The sequence below is a fragment of the Pleurodeles waltl genome, chromosome 9, assembly GCF_031143425.1.
Source record: "Pleurodeles waltl isolate 20211129_DDA chromosome 9, aPleWal1.hap1.20221129, whole genome shotgun sequence".
In the NCBI taxonomy this organism is placed as follows: Eukaryota; Metazoa; Chordata; class Amphibia; order Caudata; family Salamandridae; genus Pleurodeles; species Pleurodeles waltl.
The window spans coordinates 416,468,974-416,490,566 of NC_090448.1; the positions used below are offsets into that span (position 1 = coordinate 416,468,974).

The following is a 21,593-nucleotide window of genomic DNA, read 5'->3' on the forward strand; positions in this document are numbered from 1 at the left end:
GCAGCAGCCTGAAATTTCCCCTCCATTTAAGTAAGAGCGACTGCTTGCTAGAAACCTGTACCAGTCAGCTCAAAGCCTTCTGCTTTTGGGATGCTTTATTTTCCTCTTCATCATCAAACTTTTTTGCAGCTCTCCAGATGTCAGAGTGTATTAGGTGGCAAGCACCTTGGGACCTTTAACTATTCTAAGATGCTCTATACATGCAGTAAAAGCAATAGAAATATGCTCTGGTCTCTGCGTAGCACAATTATGCCATCCCATTTTCACTTAGTTCATGGGGGCAAGTAATGGTCGGACTGTCAGAAAAAGAAAGACTGGCAACTGGTTTTTAGTTCTTCTAACTAGTAAAGGCAAAACGATTGATTATTGTTACACCTTCCCTGGAGAAATGACCAGTAGACAGATAGTTTTTAGTTAATGTCCCTTGAAGGGATGACAACTGCCTGTCTTGAAAATGGTACCCTCTGGATCTCTCACAGGCAGTTCTAAATCCATGAAATGGCCATCCATCCTTCTGCTTGGAAGGGAAGGAAGATTCTTTTGTGTCTTTCAGGAGAGAAATAGCTGAATTTTGGACCTAATTGTTTACTGTGGAATGATAAAATAATGAAAATGGTTCTTGCTTTCTCACCATAGAAAGTATGAAAGAATGCTAATTGGTCTCTCTTTTATATCCACGTGAAAAACAGAAGAGCCAAAGAAAGCAGTGCTTAATTTGAGTGGGTGGTTGCCAGTGCAAGGCACTGGCACTTATTTTTAAGGGCCAGCACTTATTTTTCTGCATCAGGCAATTACTGCGAGCGAAAGACACATATGGGATAGATGGGAGAAAGAAAGATGGAAACAAGTCAAAAACGGAGTAAGCTGCAAGAGTGAGCTGAATAGGCACGGAGTGGCTGTAAATGGATAAAAGAGGCTCGAGATGGCTTTAGGATTACGCTGCCTCAGCATTCAGTGCTCGCACATTTAAATACAGTGGCCGCGTGTTCCAGAGGAGAGCTTTGGGCACCGCCTGGTTTTTATTCACAAATTAAGCACTTGGAAGAAAGGCCCTCTTTTTGCATCCTCCGATGTATTAAGATTCACCATTAATATCCAATGTATTTAGCACAGAAACATTTAAGGCTTACAAAGGATGCTCTTTTTTTCTGCCCTTATGGACGAAAAGGTTGTCAACTGTTCCAGACTTTAATTTCCTCCTGAGAAGAAAACTTTAATGTATCTTCAGTGGAAAGAGACAATCTTGAAAACTGGTTCTCATTTTATATCCCTTGCATGGGTCCAAAGACTATGAGATGGTCGGTTGTTTATCTATATTTGACTTACAGGTGGCCAGCTATGTATCAACAGTGAATGATGAAAGACACTAAAAAGTCAATGGGTTGTCTCCTTTGGAATTTTGGGGGTGATTCTGACCCGGGAGCACGGCCGACAGGCCGGCGGTGCCCCGCAGGGCATTCTGACCGCGGCTGTTCGGCCACGGTCAGATGCGGAAAACCGGCGGTCTCCCGCCGGTTTTCCGCTGCCCATGTGAATCCTCCATGGCGGCGGAGCGCGCTCCGCCGCCATGGGGATTCTGACACCCCCTACCGCCATCCTGTTCCTGGCGGGTCTCCCGCCAGGAACAGGATGGCGGTAGGGGGTGCCGCGGGGCCCCTGGGGGCCCCTGCAGTGCCCATGCCAATGGCATGGGCACTGCAGGGGCCCCCGTAAGAGGGCCCCACATTGTATTTCAGTGTCTGCATTGCAGACACTGAAATACGCGACGGGTGCCACTGCACCCGTCGCACCTTCCCACTCCGCCGGCTCAATTCTGAGCCGGCGTCCTCGTGGGAAGGCCCTTTTGCACTGGGCTGGCGGGCGGCCTTTTGGCGGCCGCCCGCCAGCCCAGTGCAAAAGCCAGAATCACCGCAGCGGTCTTATGACCGCGGAGCGGTGTTCTGGAGGGGGGAACTCTGGCGGGCGGCCTCCGCCGCCCGTCAGGGTCAGAATGACCCCCTTTGTCATTTCACGTACATTAAAATGGTGAAGCCGCAGTGACCCAGTGCAGCAGCTAGAGTGCTTAGCCAAGCAGATTGTATGTTTTTTTTTACATTTCTGTAAATTGGCGAGGACTTTTTTCTTGATTAATCATACTATACCAACTGCTGAGACACTTAAAATTATTCAACTATCACTCCTGTGAAGAGAGGGTAATTCTTGTGATGAAATGGACAATTAACAATTCTAGCAACTTTTAACTTTGCAGATAAACATCTACACTGATTTCCATGGATACGTTTAAAACCACAGTTGACAGACGTTTAATAATCGTGATGAACTTTCCATGGGAAGAAGCTAAGGACACTTTTAACGCCCAAATAAAGAAACGCATCTAAAGTAAATACCTAAATATTCTCTTTGGAGCGAAACGCGCCAACCGGATACATTGTTTCAAGGTACAAAAAGACAACGATTAATATTTCAAGATGCAAAGTCAGTGACCTATTTTGTTTCAGCTACATATACCGTTTAAAGACACAACAGGGTCTCATTTATTGTTTCAAGATACAAAAGCCAATACATTACATTTGCTGTTTCTATTAACAAAGCCACAGTGCCTTGTTAATGCGTCAGAGAAATCACTTTACTGAAGCTGAAAGGGTGCCTAGAGTACAGCATCATTACACTGAGACTTACACTGAGACATAAACTCGCCATCGCACTAGAATCTGCAAATAATTGTTCTGTGACAGTGGAAAGAAAGTCTGAACGTGATTTAGGCAAACTAGCTCCGACATGCAAGTTTCTGTTTTGATTAGGAAAATATTTATATATTTTATGCAAACGAATTATACTCCAGTTTGATGGCCACCACTGACTTTGTGTATCCAATTCTCTTCAGACTGCGTGGCCAAACAGAAATGGCTTACTAGCCAAAATGGTTGCAAGTTTGGTACTCAGTATTCCACAGTAACCACCCACAAGAAAATCAATGTCCAGTAAGCCTTTTACTAATTTCACAAATTTCATGTTGTGTGAAATTTGTGAAATATCTTGAAAATTTGCAATATACAATTTTGCATAATTTTCGCTTATACGAGCCTGGTTCTCGTAGACAATGTCTCGCCCAAAAACTCTCTGCCAAAATCCCAAGTCACTTTTTTTTAAAAATAGATTATGCTCTTGCATGAAAAAAAGCCATGGGAAATAATAACCAGACAACCAATCATTTATATAGAGCAGCAAATCATCCGTGAGGGTCTCACTGGTGAAGTTGGCTTCTGCGTGGTGGTTTTCAATCGAACATCCAGGTATTGGGTCTCACCTGAATTACTGGAGTGATGGGGCAGTTCTGAGGTGCAGGGAAATGTTGATCCATGTCCTGGTCACCAGGTGTGGAAAAAAGCATCCTCTGCTGTTCGTTCAACGAAGCCGGGGGTTGTCGGTGAGGAAGAGGGAGGCAGATCAGAAGTGTCTGGTCGGCTGGAGGAAGGTCAGGCGTTTGTTGAGGGATGCTGGTTCTTTGTTGAGTAGGGCTTTGAAAGCGTACATTAGCATCTTGAACTGGCACTTCTTCTGTATCGGGAGCAAGCGTGGTTTCCGGAGGTGTGGTATGATGTGGGTACTTCTGGAGAGGTTGAGGCTGAGTCTTGCCACTGTGTTTTGTATTGCCTGAAGTCTCTTCACGAGGCGCGTGATGATTCCTACATTGAGTGTGTTTCCATAGTCCAGTCTGCTGGTGATGAGGGCCTGTGGGACAGACTTTCTGGTGTTGACTAGGAGCCACCTGAAGATCTTGCGGAGCAGGCAGAGGATATAGAATGAGTCGGATGAGACTGTGTTGACCTGCTTATTCCTCAAACTCTTGCGGTCTGTGATGATGCAGAGGGTGCGTGCATGATCCTTCGGGGCTGGGGTAGACTGAGTTCCGCAGGCCACCATGTGTCGTTCAAGGGTGAGGTGTTGCTCCTAAAGATGAGGACTTCTGTCTTGTTCACGTTGAGTTTGAGACAGTTGCTTTACATCCATTCTGTGACATTCAACATGCAAGTTTAGAAGTTGGCTCTGGTGGTGGTGCACTTTTCAGTCAGTGAGATGATGAGATGGGTGTCGTCGGCATAGGAGATGATGTTGAGTCCATGTGATCTGGTAATGTATGCCAGGGGAGTCATGTACGTATTGAAGAGGGTGGGGCTGAGGAGAGAACCTTGGGGAACTTTGCAGATATTCTTGAGCTCCAATGTCAATGGTGAGGAACGGTCCCTGTGGGTTTCTCCGGAGAGGAATAATGCAAACCAATTAAGGCCATGTAACTTGGTCACGATGTGGTGGAGTCTGTTGATACGTATGTGATGTGAGATGGTGTTGAAAGCTGCTGACAGGCCCTGGAGGATGAGGGCTGCTGTTTTGCTGTGGTCCAGGAGGACCCTGATGTCGTTGATGGCTGCAATCAATACTGTCTCTGTCCTGTGGTTGTCTTGAAATCCAGATTGGGAGGAGTCCAGAAGGTTGTGGTGTACTAGGTGGTGGGTGAATTGCCAATTGATCGATTTCTCAAGGATTTTTGCTGACAAACGTTTATGCTAAAAGCCTAATTTTGTGACATTACACGAAATGTCACCAAACAAATTACACAATTTAGCAAAATCAAAGATAACCCTCAGAAAATCAGAAAATGCTAGCACCTTCTGGGCAGAAATAATAGATCCAAAAGTTATTCTAGCACTTTAAAAAGTCTAGATTAGGGAACAAATGTTCTGCATGTTGAACAGGTATGGGATGTGCACCAATCATTAACATCCTGTCCACAGATGACTGAGAGGTCCATACTACTACAAGTGGGTATCAGTTACAAGCTGGCAACTGAATTGATCCAAATTATCTAAAGGGCTAAGGCATCTCTGTCATTTATCATAGTTTCTTCAGTCATCTGTAGTGAAAGGAAGGTAGTCAGTAGGTTTGAGCCAATGTTGTTACTTGCTCCCAACCCCCCACTAGATACTCAGGTATACCTAGGGCAGATTGAACAAGCATAATCATTCTTCGCCTCCAGCATGTCCTGGTACATTGTCCTTCATTTAACTGTTGCTACTGGTTATCAACATTAGCAGTAGATTAGAGACCCGAACTGCACAAACTGTAGACCAGTTTCACCATGGTGCTTTTGCAGAGCAGATCTCTGGGGAGAATGCACATAGCAGCCCAGGAACTAGATGCTGGTGGAACCTCTAGGACATCAATGAGTCAAACACCACATGTGTTTCTCTAAGGACAAGGAAGCCAGGAGGCCCTCAAGCCTGCCACATAAAATCACTATCCTGTTTGGCATGCAAACTGTCTTCACACTAGTCACCATTCAGACTGCACAAGATCCACAGCCACACAGCACACAATCATGGGAGACGTGAAAGACCACCGTTATCGGTAACTGAACAGATCATGCAAGGAGGCATAAGTAGACCCTCTCCTAGAAGGAGTGGTGTTATGCCATGTGCTCCAGCCTATACATTCAGCTGCCACTAACTGCCAGTGCCCCAATGAAGCGGTGTGAGGGTGGGTGCTATTTACAATTACTAGTAAAGGTAGACTCTGGCTGCCCAGCTGAGATACCTCCATAGTGCTCAAAGATGTTGAGTCCACTGGAGGAAGAGCACAAGGTTGGCCAAAAAGTAAAAAATGGGGCAAGATGGATCGGTTTACTGCACAGTGCAAGGGCTTTTGTTCCTGCAGAAGGTATATGATTCTTTGAAGAGCATTAGATAAATATAATTTCTGTGCCTAAATTACATATGTGACAAGCAGATGTGCATTCTGTAAAGCACTAAGATCGGTTTAGTATCAACACCTATGCATATTAAAACGTGAACGAATTTAAATGATCAGTGTTTATAAAATGGTCCATATTTGCCTTTACTTGGACAATGTGCCACACAACTAAACTTTTACATGATGGATAAATCATCTAGTTTTCCAAATAATTCCAATAGGCCTGCGACCCATGAGCACACTCATGGCTCCTGGGAATGAGTAGCCATGAAGCTCCCCCATTTCTGGTAAACTGCACAAACTCCTCTGTGAGAACCGTTTCAGGGCTGTAGCTTAAAGTTTCCACATAAGAACTGGCAAAACCAATAGGTCTCGCCTATGCAAGAGTTATTGACTTTGCAAATATATTTTAGCCATGTTGTACACCAAGCGTGGGTGCCGTTCAGCAAGTCTAAATATTAGTGGAGTGAAGGGGAGTGACTTGTAGTGGAGTGTCACAAAGTGGAGCGGAGAGTTATGGAGTAGCGTAGAGAGTCGTGCAGTGGCACAGAGTGGCATAGAGTAGAGTTGAATAAAGTAGAGTGTCATGCAGTGGCACAGAGTGGAATGGTGTTGAATGTTGTGGAGTGTCATAGAGGGAGTAGAATGCCGTAGAGTGCAAGAGCATAAAGGGGAGTAGAGTTGACTGACATAGAGTGAATAGAGTGTCAGAGTGGAGTAGAGTATCGTAGAGTGGAGTGGCATAGACTGGAGTGGTGTGGAACAGAGTGGAGAGGCATAGAGGGTGTTGCATAGAGTGTTGTAGACTGGAGTGGCATAGAGAGGAGTAGATTGTCATAGAGTGGAGTGGAGTAGTGTGGGATGGTATAGAGTGGAGCAGAGTGTTGTAGAGTCAAGTGGCATAAAATGTCATAGAGTGGAAAGGCATAGAGAGGAGTAGTGGAGTCAAGTAGAGTTGAGTAGTGTGTCATAGAATAGAGAATGGAATAAGGTGGTCTGGAGTGACAAATTAAGTTGCGTAGAGCATCATAGAGTGGAGTAGTGATGCAGAATGGCATAGATTGGAGTAGAGTCTTGCAGAATGGAGTGGCATAGAGTGGAATATAGTTTAATGGAGTACAGCATCATAGAGTGTAGTGTTATAGAGTGGAGTGTCGTAAATTGGCCTGGAGTGAAGTGGCATAAACTACATTGGTGCAGAGTAGATTGGCATACAGTGGTTTTGAGTGGTTTTGAGTAAAGTGGTGTAGAATGCATTGCCTAGAGTGCTGTAGAGCAGAGTGGCATGGAGTAGAGTGGCATAGATTGCAGTGGCGCAGAGTAAATTGCAGTGACATAGAGTTCAATGGTGTAGAGCAGAGTGGCGCAAAGTGGAGTAGAGTGCAGTGCTGCAGAGTGCAGTGACAATGAGTAGATGGTTTCAGAGTAGAGTGAAGTGGTGTAAAGTAGAGTGGCGCAGGATAGAGTGGAGTGGTGCAGGGTAGAATGCAGAGGTGGCGAGTAGAGTGGAGAAGAGTGCAGTGACATTGAGTAGTGTGGTGTAGAGTCCATTAGCGTGGAGTACAGTGGTGCAGAATAGATTAGAGTGGCGTAGAGTGGAGTGATGCAGAGTGTAGTGGTGTTGAGTGCATTGGTGTAGAGTGCAGTACAGTGGTGTAGAGCTGAGTGGTGCAGAGTAGAGTGCAGTGGCATAGAGTGTATTGTCATAGAGTGTAGTGGTGCAAAGTGGAATTCCATTGAGTTCAGTGGTGAAGAATGCAGTCTAGGCAGAGTAAAGTGTCATAGAGTGCAGTATCAAAGAGTGTAGTGTCATAAAGTGGTGCAGAGTACAGTGGTATAGATGGCAGTAGTCCAGAGTAAAGTGGTGTAAAGTGCAGAGACACAGAGCACAATGGTATAGAGTGGCATAGGGTGCACTGATGTAGCATGCAGTGGAATAGAGTGTTACAGTAGAGTATATTGGTGTCAAGTGCACTGGTGCAGAGTAGTCAGTTTAGAGTACAGTGGCTTATAGTAAATTGGTTTTGAGTAAAGTGGTGTAGGTGCATTGGCAGTATAGTCCATTGGCATAGAGTAGAGTGGTGCAGCATAAAGTGCAGTGGCATAGAGTGCGGTTGTGCACAGTGGAGTAGAGTGCATAGAGTGCAGTGTCATAGAGTACATTGTTTCAGACCACAGCGGAGTGGAGAAGAGAGGAGTCATGCAGAGTAGAGTGGAGTGGCCTAGACTGAAGTGGTGTAGAGTGCAGTGGTTAAGACTGCAGTGGTACATAGTAGAATGGGGTAGAGTAGAGTAGAAAGGCATAGAGTGTAGTGTCAGAGTGCCATGGTGCACAGTAGATTAGAGTGGCATAGAGTGGATTGGCTTAGAGTGTAGTGATGTAGAGTGCTCTGACATTAAAGTGCACTGCTGTAGAGTGCAGTAGAGTGCAGTAGAGTGGCATAGAGTAGAATGGTGCAGAGTAGAGTGAGGTGGCAGAGATGCAGTTGCATAGAGTGCAGTGGTGCAGAGAAGAGGGGCATAGAGTTCAGTGGTAGAGAGTGAAGTGTTGCAGAGTAGAGTGTCAGAGTGCAGTGGTGTAGAGTAGAGTGGTGCAGAGTGCATCTATGTGGAGTTGTACAATGGCGTTGAGTGCAGTTGTCTTAGAGTGCAGTGGCACAGAACGTTGCAGAGTAGAATATACTAGCACACAATGCAGTGGTTCAGACTAGATTAGCATAGAGTGCAATGGTGTAGAATGCATCGGTTTTGAGTAAAGTAGTGTAGAGTGCACAATGGTGTAGAGTGCAGTGGTTAGAGTAGAGAGGTGCAGAGTAAAGAGCTGTTGCACAGAGTGCCATGGCAACGAGTACAGTGGTAGAGAGTAGATTGTTTCAGAGTAGAGTGGAGTGGTGAACTGTAAAGTACAGAGGAGTAGAGGGGATAGAGTGCAGCAGTGCAGAGTAGATAAGAATGCCATAGAGTGGGTTGGCACAAAGCGCACTGGCACACAGTGCAGAGATACAGAGTATTACAGAGTGCAGTGGCAAAAGTGCACTCCAAGAGTGCAGTGTTACAGAGTAGATTGGTATAGTGTGGAGTGGCACAGAGTTGAGTAATGTAGAATGCAATGGTGAAGAGGCGGAGGTGCATAGTAGAGTAGTGTGGGGGTAGAATGCATAGGCATAGAGTGGTGTGGTGCAGAGTATAGTGCAGTGATGCAGTGTGGAGTGGCTAAGTGTTGAACAGTGCAGAGTAGAGTGTAGGAGTGTAAAATGGAGTATGCATGGTGTGGTAGTGTACTGTCATTACGGACAACACATTTTCAATTGAAATGACCATTACATTTCCACAGACATACAGTTTTACTGATAAAGGTATACAGTGCACAAATTATAATGTATGGAAATATCATCACCTAGTGTATTGACTTGTTTTGATCGTAATAAAATATTTGTTTCAACCACACTTCAGAATAACAAAAAATTGTTCTTCATCTGTGCTGTCCTAATTCTGATATATTCTGAAATATGATTATCACATAAATCCTCCCACTTTGAAGTCAGAGAAAGAAAAGTAAGCACCAGGCTCCCAGGAAGACAGACCCTAACATTTGACCTCTCTCTTTGACTACACAGCAAATGTAACAAGATAAGAACAAGATTTAAAGGCCTGTTTACAGAAATCCAGTACTGGTGGAAGAATAGAGTAAATAGGAAGGGAAGGGATAAACTCAATATGGGTAGTCTAAAACAAATAAAGCCAGCAAATAAAAATCAATCACATGTGAATTACACACCACATCATCTGTTCTTTTTGCAACTGTAGGCCTGAAGCACTCATTGTGCCACCCACTTAAGTAGACCTCCTAAACATATCCAGGGTCTGCCCTTAAAACCTAAATGCAGTGTCACACTGCCATGTCGACGTGGCATTTAAACTCCCATGCAAAGCCTTAAGCTTCCCTTTTATTGCATATAAGAAACCCCTAAGGTAGGCCCTACGCAGCCCATATGTCATTTTTCAGTACTGTGAAGCCTATACCTCCCATAGGTTAACGTTGGGGATTTCTTATTACATTCAATAAGCTGTAATTCCTAACTGGGAGGAAGTAGATTTCTCATGTTTGGTACCTATTAACTTGCAATGATAAACCCTGTTTAATGGTAAAGTCAAAATTATCATTAACATTTTGAAAATGCCACTTTTAGAAAGTTTACCTTTTGCTGTCCATAGCCCTTTGTGATTGCAGTCGGTCTTGGGTAACATGACTGGGTGTAATTGACAGTTATGACTTTGCCAATTCCTCCCAAACAGTCACACAATAGTGGAATTAGCACAGCCTAAATGGCCCATCTACTGGCAGGATGGGGGTGCGGGGAGAGCTGAACATATCCCCACTCGCCCCAGAATAGGCTGCATCCTTCCTCTTCACAAAAGGCTAAACAACCCTGTATTGTCAGTGAAGCCAGCTTGGATCCAGAGCGGGGGATGCAGGAAACTCCCAGAACTTCAAAGAGCCTTTCCAGAAACCTCTCCTACCTTATGGTAGCAGGGCACCAGGGTATAAACATAAGGCTCTCAGACCCACTCTTCATTTCACTACTGGACTTGCAGAAGTACTTTCTAAGGATGCTTGTTGCTGTGACCTGCTGTGCACTCTGCCAAATGGCTGCTGTACCTGGAAGGACTGCTTTGCTACCTGAAGCCTGCCTTGACCCCTGAGAGGCCAACCATGCTGTAAGCAATACAACTACACCTGCACCCTGGACTACCAGGAGTGACTCCAAGGACTAGTTGCTGGCCTCCTGTTCAGAGTTACAGGGATGTAACAGGCTCCCACCATCCTGAACCAGCATCTGGACGCAGCCTGAGTGAATCTTGAACCCCCAAGAAGTCTCCATACACTCCTGGATCCTTGGTTGTGGTACTAAAGGTAACCAGGTGTCCGCGTTTGGCACTTTTATCTTTTATGTGTTTTTATGAACCTCAAACTTTAAAAACTCATAACTCTGGTTCTACCGATTGGATTTTTGTAATTTTGGTGTCAAATAATTCATTAAAATTTACTCTATGTTCCTAAAGTGGTTTAAGATTTTTCTTGTGTTGTGTTTTCACTTCATTGCTGTTTATGTGCTGTATAAATGCTTTAAATATTGCAACTAAGTTAAACATGACTGCTTTTTGTGCCAAGCTACCCAGTATCAACCACAGGTTAATTTTGTGACTTTTTGTGTTTCACCCTGCAAGGGACTGTGGCTGTTTCTTGACCAGGGTTCACACTCTAGTCAACCACCAACCTAATTTCTCACACTTGCCCACCTCCAAGTCTGCTTTCTGTGTATACTATGCTCCTCTCTATGAGAACAGAGGAATCTCTTTGAAAGGTCAATACAGAAGGTTCCTAGAAGGGTCAACCATTCTTCCGATACCTAACATGTGCAGAGACACCCTTGAGCAACCATGTTCAGAATTAGAAATCTTGAATCCAAAATGTTGCCTACCAAGGAGCTGAACCTCCAGGGTCTGATGGCCGGCCCATACAATTTATTGCTACACATGAATCCCATCTATTCCCCAAACTAAAACACATATTACACTGCTAAGGGTCTGTGCAGCCTCCCATTGTCTATCACAGAGGCACTAACTGACCCCTTATCAAAGCCGGGCTGAGACTCAGAGGCACTTTTGTCATATAGGCCAATATCTCTCTTGCTTTAGGAATACAGACATTTGAGTCAGATTAGCGCTGATTGGCTCCTACCTCTCATGCCAGACTTGACAGACATAAATCAGAATGGGTTTATTCCCACAGAGAACACATCTGTTCGAATTTGGCCCCATTCGATATATATCTCTCTGAACCTGGCTCAAGTGATGAATACACTTTGCTGGGAATACATGTTTCATGTTCTGCACCTCTTTGGTTTTGACCTGCCGATCAAGCGATGGATGTGGCTACTGCACTCCAACCCCACAGCAATAATCAAGAATGGTCAGCAAATGTTTGACTCCTTCCCAGTGATCGGGGCTGAAGACAGAGCTGTCACTATTTGTCATAGCCAACAAACCCATCACAATCAAGATCAGGATGCAGGGCCCAGATTGGTGTTTTCCCAATGGATTAAACATTCATGACATTTTTCTATACATGGATGACATGCTCCTCTATGTTTATGATATCTATAACAGTTTTGGTACTCTGGATGTAGCCCTCCATGACTTTGGGGTCCTTTCAGGATTTAGGATTAATTCTGTTGAATCACTTATGTTCTCCCTATGTAGAAGCCTCCCAAAGGGGGCAATACATCTGGGCATGGGACCCCTGGCATGGATTCCAAAGATCTTTGCATATCTGAGAATATAGCTATATCATGAACAGCTGCATCCCCTGGAGGGGAACCTCAGAAGGGTTATTAGATCTCTTCTCTCAAAGTCCTCTTGAACCTCCCTCCCGCTGCTGATGGTAAGATCACACTGTCAAGAATGGTGATGCTCCTTTATTTGTTTTCCAGCCTCTCACTGCTTATCCCCTCAAACCATTCTGAGAACTAGACACCATATTGATAGACCTTATATTGGGGAAAGGGTAGACACTTAGTTCCTCTTGCCAACACTCAGAGGTGGCATGAGTGCCCCGACATTGTCTCAATATTACTTGCAGCACAACTTCAATGTTCTATGTGTTGGCTGGCTGGGCATCACCCAATGGATCCAGGTCTCTCCTGCGCTCAGTTATTTTACAGAAATATGTATGGAGCATAGTTATCAGGTACCCCTAATCTAATCCTCAATCGCTGCTCTTTAGTACTGCCCACACTTGCCTAAAATATAGTTTTCTTCACATAACTGTTGTGAAGCCATAATCCCCGGTATTGTCACTTAGAGCGATCTCAGTAAGTTGGACTGGACAGCTAATGGTATGGGGGGCAGCAGGAATCATCACAGTTGGAAACTTGTTTTCTGAGGGAGCCCTTCCTAGTTTTGAGGATGTGTGTGATTGGACTGGACTACAGTGGTGTAATTTCTTACTTCATTAAAAGAGTGCTAACCATACATTGGGGAGTCTGGGATTCTGAACCAGACACTAACACAATCCTACATACACTAAACACAATTGGTCATGGCCAGCTATTAACCATGTGGGTATACAGATTGTGTCAGCTAGCCCATTTTGGAGTCTTACAGCACATCAGAATTACGTGGGAGGCGACACTAGGGCAGACCTTCAGCGACCCGCAATTGGCAAAGGCTCCAGGAATACCTCTGAAAAGTATACAAAAACAATTGTTTTAAAAATATCCAAACTCCTCAAAGCTCACTTATCTCCTCACACATGGCATCTAATATTTCCTGAGCTAATTGATCCCTGTCTTAGATGCAAGTTCTCTGTGGCAGCTATGGTACACATCTTCTGGATGTGTTGTGTCCTCACGAGTCTGTTTTGAAGATGGTGCTAGCTGACACTGAAAGCACAACAGAGATACCTGATTTCTCCACAGAGGCACACTGCTTATTAGGCCTATTACCCAACGCCAAACACAAAAAAGGCACCACTAAATTCACTGACTTAATTCTAATACTAGCCAAACAGGTGATTGTGATGAGACGGAAGTTTACTGTTTCCCTCACAATCACACACTAGGGGGTAGAGGTCATGAGTTGGGCACAGGCAGAGAGTGTGGCCTTATAGAGGGAAGAAAAGAGAGGCTTGTGTAAACAACACCAAGCAATATATTGGGATGCAATAATCTATGACTTCACTGAACACTAAAAGAAGATAACAGGCCACACTGAAGGCACATCACCCCATCATTTACATTTCTACCGATATACACTGCAACATGACCCCTCCCCCCCTTTCCCCAATGCCCCACAGGCTATAAGAGCCACCTCATGTCCCCCACCACAGACAATTGTATATTTTCCCAGAGTCGCCATCTAACGGACCTACAAATATAGTCAACTGCCCTATGGATTCCTCTAGTTTCCAGTTGCCATCCCAGTGGTGGGAGGGAGGGTGTAAATCCTTCAGTTAGTGCTGAGACTTTCTTTGCTCGCTAGTTTTTGGTCCGCTCCCTATCACGCTTTTGGAATTTGGCCCAAACTATGGCTTATTCCCCAATGACTAATCCTGATACAGCCTATAATATTGTTTTTGTTTGACAATTGTGATTACATATGAGTACTTGATACTATAATGCGTGCAGTTACTGAGCATCTTCGAAAGTAAAATCTGTGACATGCTACGCATCTTGACCGCCACCTCTTGCAGAAGGTATGCATGTGGACCATTGAAAGAGACAAACAAACCGTTGTGGTGCATTTTCAGTTTAAATAATAGACTCTTGTTGCGACAGAAAAGGGTTTGCATTAGAGCTTTTTGGTGACGGGCTTCTGCAAAGTGTTTTAGCTAACCAGTTGTTGGTCACTCCTGTGCATTGGGGAGGGAAAGTCCATACGAGGCATAATAGCTGATGCTGGTGCTATAATACCCGGTGGGATAAGAAAGGCCCCTGAAGCCCCCATGGCATGGGTGGCCCCCAAGCTGCAGGGGGGCCCTCAGCACAGTGCACTGTGCACATGCGGCAGGCCCCTGACTGGGTCCATGGGGACTCACTAAAGGTACTTTGCAGTGGGGACCCTCAAGCTTCTTTATGCCACTGGTAATACTCCTGTTTTGCATGTCAATGCTCTAGGATGCTGCATGTGTAAGTTATCTTGACCCCCCACACTCGCTCTTTCACTCTGTCTAAAGCAAGTGGAGCACACTCCAAAAACCTATCACAACAATAGAAAGATGATGTAACTTTACCTGATCCGTGGGCCGGACACCGCTCACAGCTCTTGCCCCAGGCTTTCCCAACGCGGCTGCAGCAGCAGATCTGCTTGGTGATGTTCCTCAGGATCGGGAGAGAGCATCCACCTTCTCGCAAGATCCTATAGCATGGACCTTTGGCTTCTGAGATCACGTGTTGGGCTGCATGAGGATGAAGATCGAATATTAAAATAGGACAGGATTTTTGTATGTGCCCTAGTGTCACTGGGCTTAGGGAAAACACACAACTTTTATGATATATCAATCATAGTGCTGGCTCTGCATAGTAACATGACGCCAGATGGTTAAAGTTCACGGGTGCGAAAAAATAAAATCCATAAATTTTCTGACCATATAATAGCACCCATATCAAATGGAATGCAACAATTCCTGCTGGCAACATTTGTATCAAACAGAATATAAGTTTAACAAGGGGACAAGCACATACTTTACATCTAGTAACTTTCCACTGCGTGATGTTATTCCTAAATGTCAAACCCGATTCCCAATCTCTTAAAAATCAGCTGCCTCAAGAACCAAGGTCTATTTTTATTAAATAACATAAAGATGGAAAGGTCTCATTTGTACTGAAACAACACCGCAGAGAAAACTAGCTGCTCATACTTACAAGCGAAAGTTATTTTTTGGAAATAACTCTCTTAGTTTAGACAACATGTTGATCAGGATCAGCGAAAGGATATGATCATTAAGGGAGCATATACGAGACCTAGGCAGATACATCTTTCAGTAAATCAGCAGCAGGCAAGTTTTCCAAAAGCCTGTGTATGGGGCTTAATTTATACTGATGGTTGCAGGTGGTAAGCACCAGCAGTAATATTGGGGAATCGGGACTACTTTTTCACAGTAGAGTGAGGTAAAGAGACAGGAACTGGAGGTCGATGAAACAAAGAGGAATATGGTGGCATCAACACAAGTCAAACTTCGTATTAACAGCCTCCGCATTTCTCAGCACCGTCGGGCTACTAAAAAAAACCTTTGTGCCCCTGCACTTAGGCCCATATTTATACTTTTTTTTGCGCTGCATTTGCGTCATTTGTTGACGCAAAAACAGTGCAAACTTACAAAATATAATTGTATTTTGTAAGTTTTCTCCGCTTTTGTATCAACAAATGACTCAAATGCGGAGCAAAAAAAAGTATAAATATGGGCCTTAGGCCCATATTTATACTTTTTGAGGCAAACCAGCGCCAGCGCTGGTTTGCGTAAAAGAATGTACCGCCGGCTAACACCATTCCAACGCGCCAGGCGGGCGCCTTATTTATGGATTGACGTTAGCCAGCGCTGCGGCCTGGTTAGAGTAAAAAGATGACTCTAACCGGGCAACGCAGGCGTAGGGAAGAATGGTGGTTGTGCGTCAAAAAATGGTGCAAGCCAGGTTAGAGTAAAAAATCATGGCTCTAACCGGACTTGCGCCATTTTCTGACGCCCAACCCCCATTGAAATGACTCCTGTCTTAGGAAAGGAGTCTTTTGTCCCCTGGTCATGGTCACTGGGCACAGTGGCATGTAGGGGGGCCCAAGTTAGGCCCCCATATTCCACTTAAAAAAAAGAATAAAAAAATACTTACCTCTACTTACCTGTACTTATCTGGGATGGGTCCCCCCATCCATGGGTGTCCTCCAGGAGTGGGTGAGGGTGGCAGGGGGTGTCCCTGGGGGCAGGGAAGGGCACCTGTGGACTGCTTCCATGGTCGGAGACCATGGAAATGAGCCCACAGGTCCCTTAACGCCTGGCGTAAAAAAACGGCGCAATTCAGGCTGGGTGCCATTTTTTAAGGCCTGCCCCCTCCTGTGCGTCAAAATGATGCAGGAGTATAAATAAGGCGCACATGCCTTAAAGTCACTTTTTGGACGGAAACGCCTACCTGGCAAGTCATTAACGCAAGTCGGTTTCACGCATCCAGAAAATGACTCACACTGCTGAATTTTGACGTTCGCTGGGTCGGGCGTCAAAGTATAAATATGATGTTAGGTTTGCGGACGCAAATTCGGGGCAAACGGAGTATAAATATGCCTCTTAGTTTTTTATGCAATTAAACAGTGGCTTTGCATAAGTCCACTGAACATACCATTCAATGCAATGAATATGCATGAATGGACATCTATCTACAACTGCTATGAGTATGCTGCTTGCCGAAAAAGACCATCCAAAGTTACTATGAGGATTTCAAGACATCTGCCGAGGCATGCTAAGAAATTGTGCGTTATTGCTACTACAAACGCTCGTGTCATTTTGTTTGCCCGTGTTAACTATAGTTTTGGCAAGCTGTGCCACATCTGACATGCTTTTTTTTTTTAATAAGTCTTTATTGTTTTAAGAAACAAGAATGGTGCACAATACAGGAAATAATATTTGTTGCAGTTACTGCAGATACATACATGTCAGGATGATTTACAGTCACGTTGTTGTTGATCGGCAGGTTAGTGATATACATCACACTTATAGCACGTATGACGTAACTTCCCATCGAATTAGTGCTTGCTGTGGAGCTGGTTCCTGCAATCTTACCTATATATGTGCAGTATCCTTAAAAACCTGTACATCAAAACATTTACAACCTTAAGCTATGGAGTGTGTGTGTCAGGGGTTGCGAGTAAACAATAATTTATGGATAATTCTGTGGCATGGGGGCGTCGAAATAGGGGGTTGCCTCATGTTGTGTTGGGTGTCCTGTGTGATGCGCCTGCCCGGGTCACCTGCGTGGCCGAATGCCTTTCGACCTCCTACAAAAGTCTCTGCCAGTCCGGTAGCCTGGTTGGGGGATTGCTGCGTGTGCTAGCTCTGTGTGCCACCTGTTGTTCTGCGAGTATACCTGTCCGCAGGTCATATAGCCACAGTGTAATAGGTGGGACTGAGTTTGATTTCCAGCACATAGTTGGTGGTTTGCCAGGTTCAACACCAGATCTATGAATTTGTTAATAGGTTTGCGTTATGCCGTGAGGGTCGTAATCCCTATTATTTAATGTGCCCCTTCCCTATGTAGCTGCTCTCCTATTATTGCATTTAAAATCCCGGTTATGGACTCTTAGTACATGACCACATGGGCGCATGTCCATACCATGTGTAAAAAATCAACTTAATTTGATTGCCACCTCGGGCATATATCCTCCGTTCCGGGGTATATACTCACCAGTCTTTTGGGAGTGAAGAAAGTATGATGGAGGTAATTGAATTGTGTATATTTAAGCCTGGCATTTGTGGATATGATCTTTGGTACTGAAAGGCACTGCAACCACTGCTTATCTGTGAGCGTTATATGGAGGGCGGAGTCCCAGTAAGGTCTGCGCTCCTGAAGGGATTGTTCCTTGTCCAAACGTAGAGCACTATATAGTTAATGACAGCTCGGCGTGTACCCCCCAGAGTCAACAGTACCTGTGGTAGTGCAGACGGTGTCGGTTCCCCTTGTGTTTTGTCCGAGTAGTGCTTAAGGAATAATGTAATTGAGGCATATGTCAGGAAAGTGCCCAGAGGTATGCCGTAGTCGTCCACCAAACTATCAAATGTGGCCGATACTTGATCTGTGAAGAGGTTTTCCCATTCTGTTATGCCTGCTCTCTCCCAGGTTGCTGCGTCCGGTCCACAATGCATGTCCGCACATCCTGGTAGAACCCACAGGGGCAGCCCAGGTGCATATGGGAATCAGTGGTGTTTGGTGTGTGTATGTGCATTCCAGCATTTCTTGGCAACTCTCATTAAAATATTGGCATCTTCCCCTGATGCGTCTGGGCCAGTTTTTAGTATCCACATCAATACCCGAGTGGGAGGGGCAGTCCCGTTAGCTATCTCCCATCCCCCAATTCGTTCTGGTTATATAATACCAGTCAGTGCATAGGCCATTGAAGTTGGGCAGCAGAGTAATAGTGCTCATAATTTGGTGCACCTAATCCCCCCTTGTCAATGCTGTATAAAATGTGTTCAGTGCCACCAGTCTCCTTCTCTTACCCCATATCATTGTTATCAGCATAGAGCGCATTTCAGTGAACATTTTGTGTGGGAGCAAGGCCGGGATGGCTAAGAAAAAATATAATAACCTAGGAAGCACTAGTATTTTGGAAATGGCGATTCTGCCCATTGGAGAGTGGGGGAGGGTGTAGGAGGATGGCCTGGCTTGTAGTGGGTACCAAAGGTACTTACACCTTGTGCCAGGTCCAGTTATCCCTTATTAGTAGAATAGAGGTGTTTCTAGCAGCTTAGACTGATAGAAGGTAGCTATGGCAAAGCAGCTTAGGCTGAACTAGGAGACATGCAAAGCTCCTACTATACCACTTATATCATATGCACAATATCATAAGAAAACACAATACACAGAGTTACTAAAAATAAAGGTACTTTATTTTTATGACAATATGCCACAAGTATCTCAGTGAGTACCCTCAGTAAGAAGGTAGGTAATATACACAAGTTATATGTACACAAACCACAAATAGATAAGAGTCAGAAAAGTAATGCAAACAGTGTAGAATTACAATAGGTTGCAATAGGCAAGCATGGGTCTAGGGGCAACACAAACCATATACTCCAAAAGTGGAATGCGAATCACGAATGGACCCCAGACCTATGGGAGCTTGTAGAGGGTCGCTGGGACTGTAAGAAAACAGAAGACCCTGAAAAGTAGGAGTAAAGTACACCTACTACCCCAAAAGAGCACAATAGTCGTGATAGGGGGATTCTGCAAGAACGACAAACACCAGCAGTCCACTGAAAATGGATTCCTGGACCTGAGGACCTGCAAAGCAAGGTGACTAAGTCCAATAGTCGCGACAGTGTCCGGGGGGCAGGAGCCCAGAAAACCCCGGATGAAGGTGCAAGGAAGCTGCCTCCAGATGGAAGAAGCTTGGATTTCTGCAATAACAAAGAGGATTAGGAACTTCTCCTTTGGAAGGAAGATGTCCCACATTGCGATGAAGGTTTCAGAAGTGTTCCCATGCAGAAATGCCACAAACAAGCCTTGCTAGCTGCAAGGGTTGCGGTAGAGGTTTTTGGGTGCTGCTGAGGACCAGGAAGGACCAGGATGTTGCCCCTTGGAGGAGGAGACAGAGGGGGTGCTCAGCAACTCAAAGAGCCCTCACAGAAGCAGGCAGCACCCTCAGAAGTACCTGAACACCCACTTGGAAGATTTGTGAACCAGAGTCCACGCAGAGTTACAAAAGAGGGTCCCACGACGTCCTGAGGCCAACTCAGCGGGTTGAGCACTGCAGGACAGAGTGCTGGGGACCCAGGCTAGGCTGTGCACAAAGGAAATCCTGTAGGAGTGCACAGAAGCCGGAGCAGCTGCAAAAAATGCAGTACAAAGGTTTGCAGTCTAGCGTGGGGGGTAAGGACTTACCTCCACCAAACTTGGACTGAAGGATCACTGGACTGTGGGAGTCACTTGGATAGAGTTCCTGTGTTTCAGGGACCACACTCGTCAGGATGAGAGGGGACCCAGAGGACCTGTGATGCAGTCTTTTGCTGCCTGCGTTAGCAGGGGGAAGATTCCGTCGACCCACAGGAGATTTCTTCTTGGCTTCTGGTGCAGGGTGAAGGCAGGCGACCCCCAGAGCATGCACCACCAGGAAACAGTCAAGAAAGCCAGCAGGATGAGGCGCTACAATGTTGCTGGTAGTCGTCTTGCTACTTTGTTACGGTTTTGCAGGCGTCCTGGAGCAGTCAGCGGTCGATCCTTGGTAGAAGTCGAAGAGGGAGATGCAGAGGAACTCTGGTGAGCTCTTGCATTCGTTATCTGAAGAATTCCCCAAAGCAGAGACCCTAAATAGCCAGAAAAGGAGATTTGGCTACCAAGAAAGGAGGATTGGCTACCAAGAAAGGTAAGAGCCTATCAGAGGGGGTCTCTGACGTCACCTGCTGGCACTGGCCACTCAGAGCAGTCCAGTGTGCCCCCAACACCTTTGTTTCCAAGATGGAAGAGGTTTGGGACACACTGAAGGAGCTCTGGGCACCTCCCCTGGGAGGTACTGGTCAGGGGAGTGGTCACTCCCCTTTCCTTTGTCCAGTTTCGCGCCAGAGCAGGGCTGGGGGATCCCTGAACCGGTGTAGACTGGCTTATGCAGAGATGGGCACCATCTGTGCCCATCAAAGCATTTCCAGAGGCTGGGGGAGGCTACTCCTCCCCAGCCCTTTACACCTATTTCCAAAGGGACAGGGTGTAACACTGTCTCTCAGAGGAAATCCTTTGTTCTGCCTTCCTGGGCCAGAGCTGCCTGGACCCCAGGAGGGCAGAAACCTGTCTGAGGGGTTGGCAGCAGCAGCAGCTGCAGTGGAAACCCCGGAAAGGCAGTTTGGCAGTACCCGGGTTCTGTGCTAGAGACCCAGGGGATCATGGAATTGTCCTCCCAATACCAGAATGGTATTGGGGTGACAATTCCATGATCTTAGACATGTTACATGGCCATGTTCGGAGTTACCATTGTGACGCTATATATAGGTAGTGACCTATGTATAGTGCATGCGTGTAATGGTGTCCCCGCACTCACAAAGTCCGGGGAATTTGTCCTGAACTATGTGGGGTCACCTTGGCTGGTAACTTGGCACCCAACCTTCACCAAGTGATAGTTATACATATAGGTGACTTATAAGTTACTTATGTAAAGTGAAAATGGCTGTGAAATAATGTGGACGTTATTTCACGCAGGCTGCAGTGGCAGGCCTGTGTAAGAATTGTCAGAGCTCCCTATGGGTGGCAAAAGAAATGCTGCAGCCCATAGGGATCTACTGGAACCCCAATACCCTGGGTACCTCAGTACCATATACAAGGGAAATATATGGGTGTACCAGTGTGCCAATGAGAATTGGTAAATTTAGTCACTAGCCTGCAGTGACAAATTTGGAAAGCAGAGAGAGCATAAACACTGAGGTTCTGGTTAGCAGAGCCTCAGTGATACAGTTAGGCACCACACAGGGAACACATACAGGGCACATACTATGAGCACTGGGGTCCTGCCTGGCAGGATCCCAGTGACACAAGGGCTAAAACAACATAAATACAGTGAACTATGGGGGTAACATGCCAGGCAAAATGGTACTTTCC

General features: G+C 45.5%; 1 protein-coding gene across 4 annotated transcripts in view; it reads right to left on the minus strand.

Moving 5' to 3' along the window:
- The window catches only part of LTBP4 (latent transforming growth factor beta binding protein 4), a 922,370-nt gene that overhangs the window by 222,612 nt on the left and 678,165 nt on the right, over window positions 1–21,593 (minus strand). For all 4 annotated transcript variants that reach the window (XM_069207205.1, XM_069207206.1, XM_069207204.1 and 1 more), the window contains exon 11: window positions 14,543–14,707. In XM_069207205.1, the coding sequence (XP_069063306.1) occupies window positions 14,543–14,707 (165 nt within the window). The remainder of the gene's footprint in view (window positions 1–14,542; window positions 14,708–21,593) is intronic.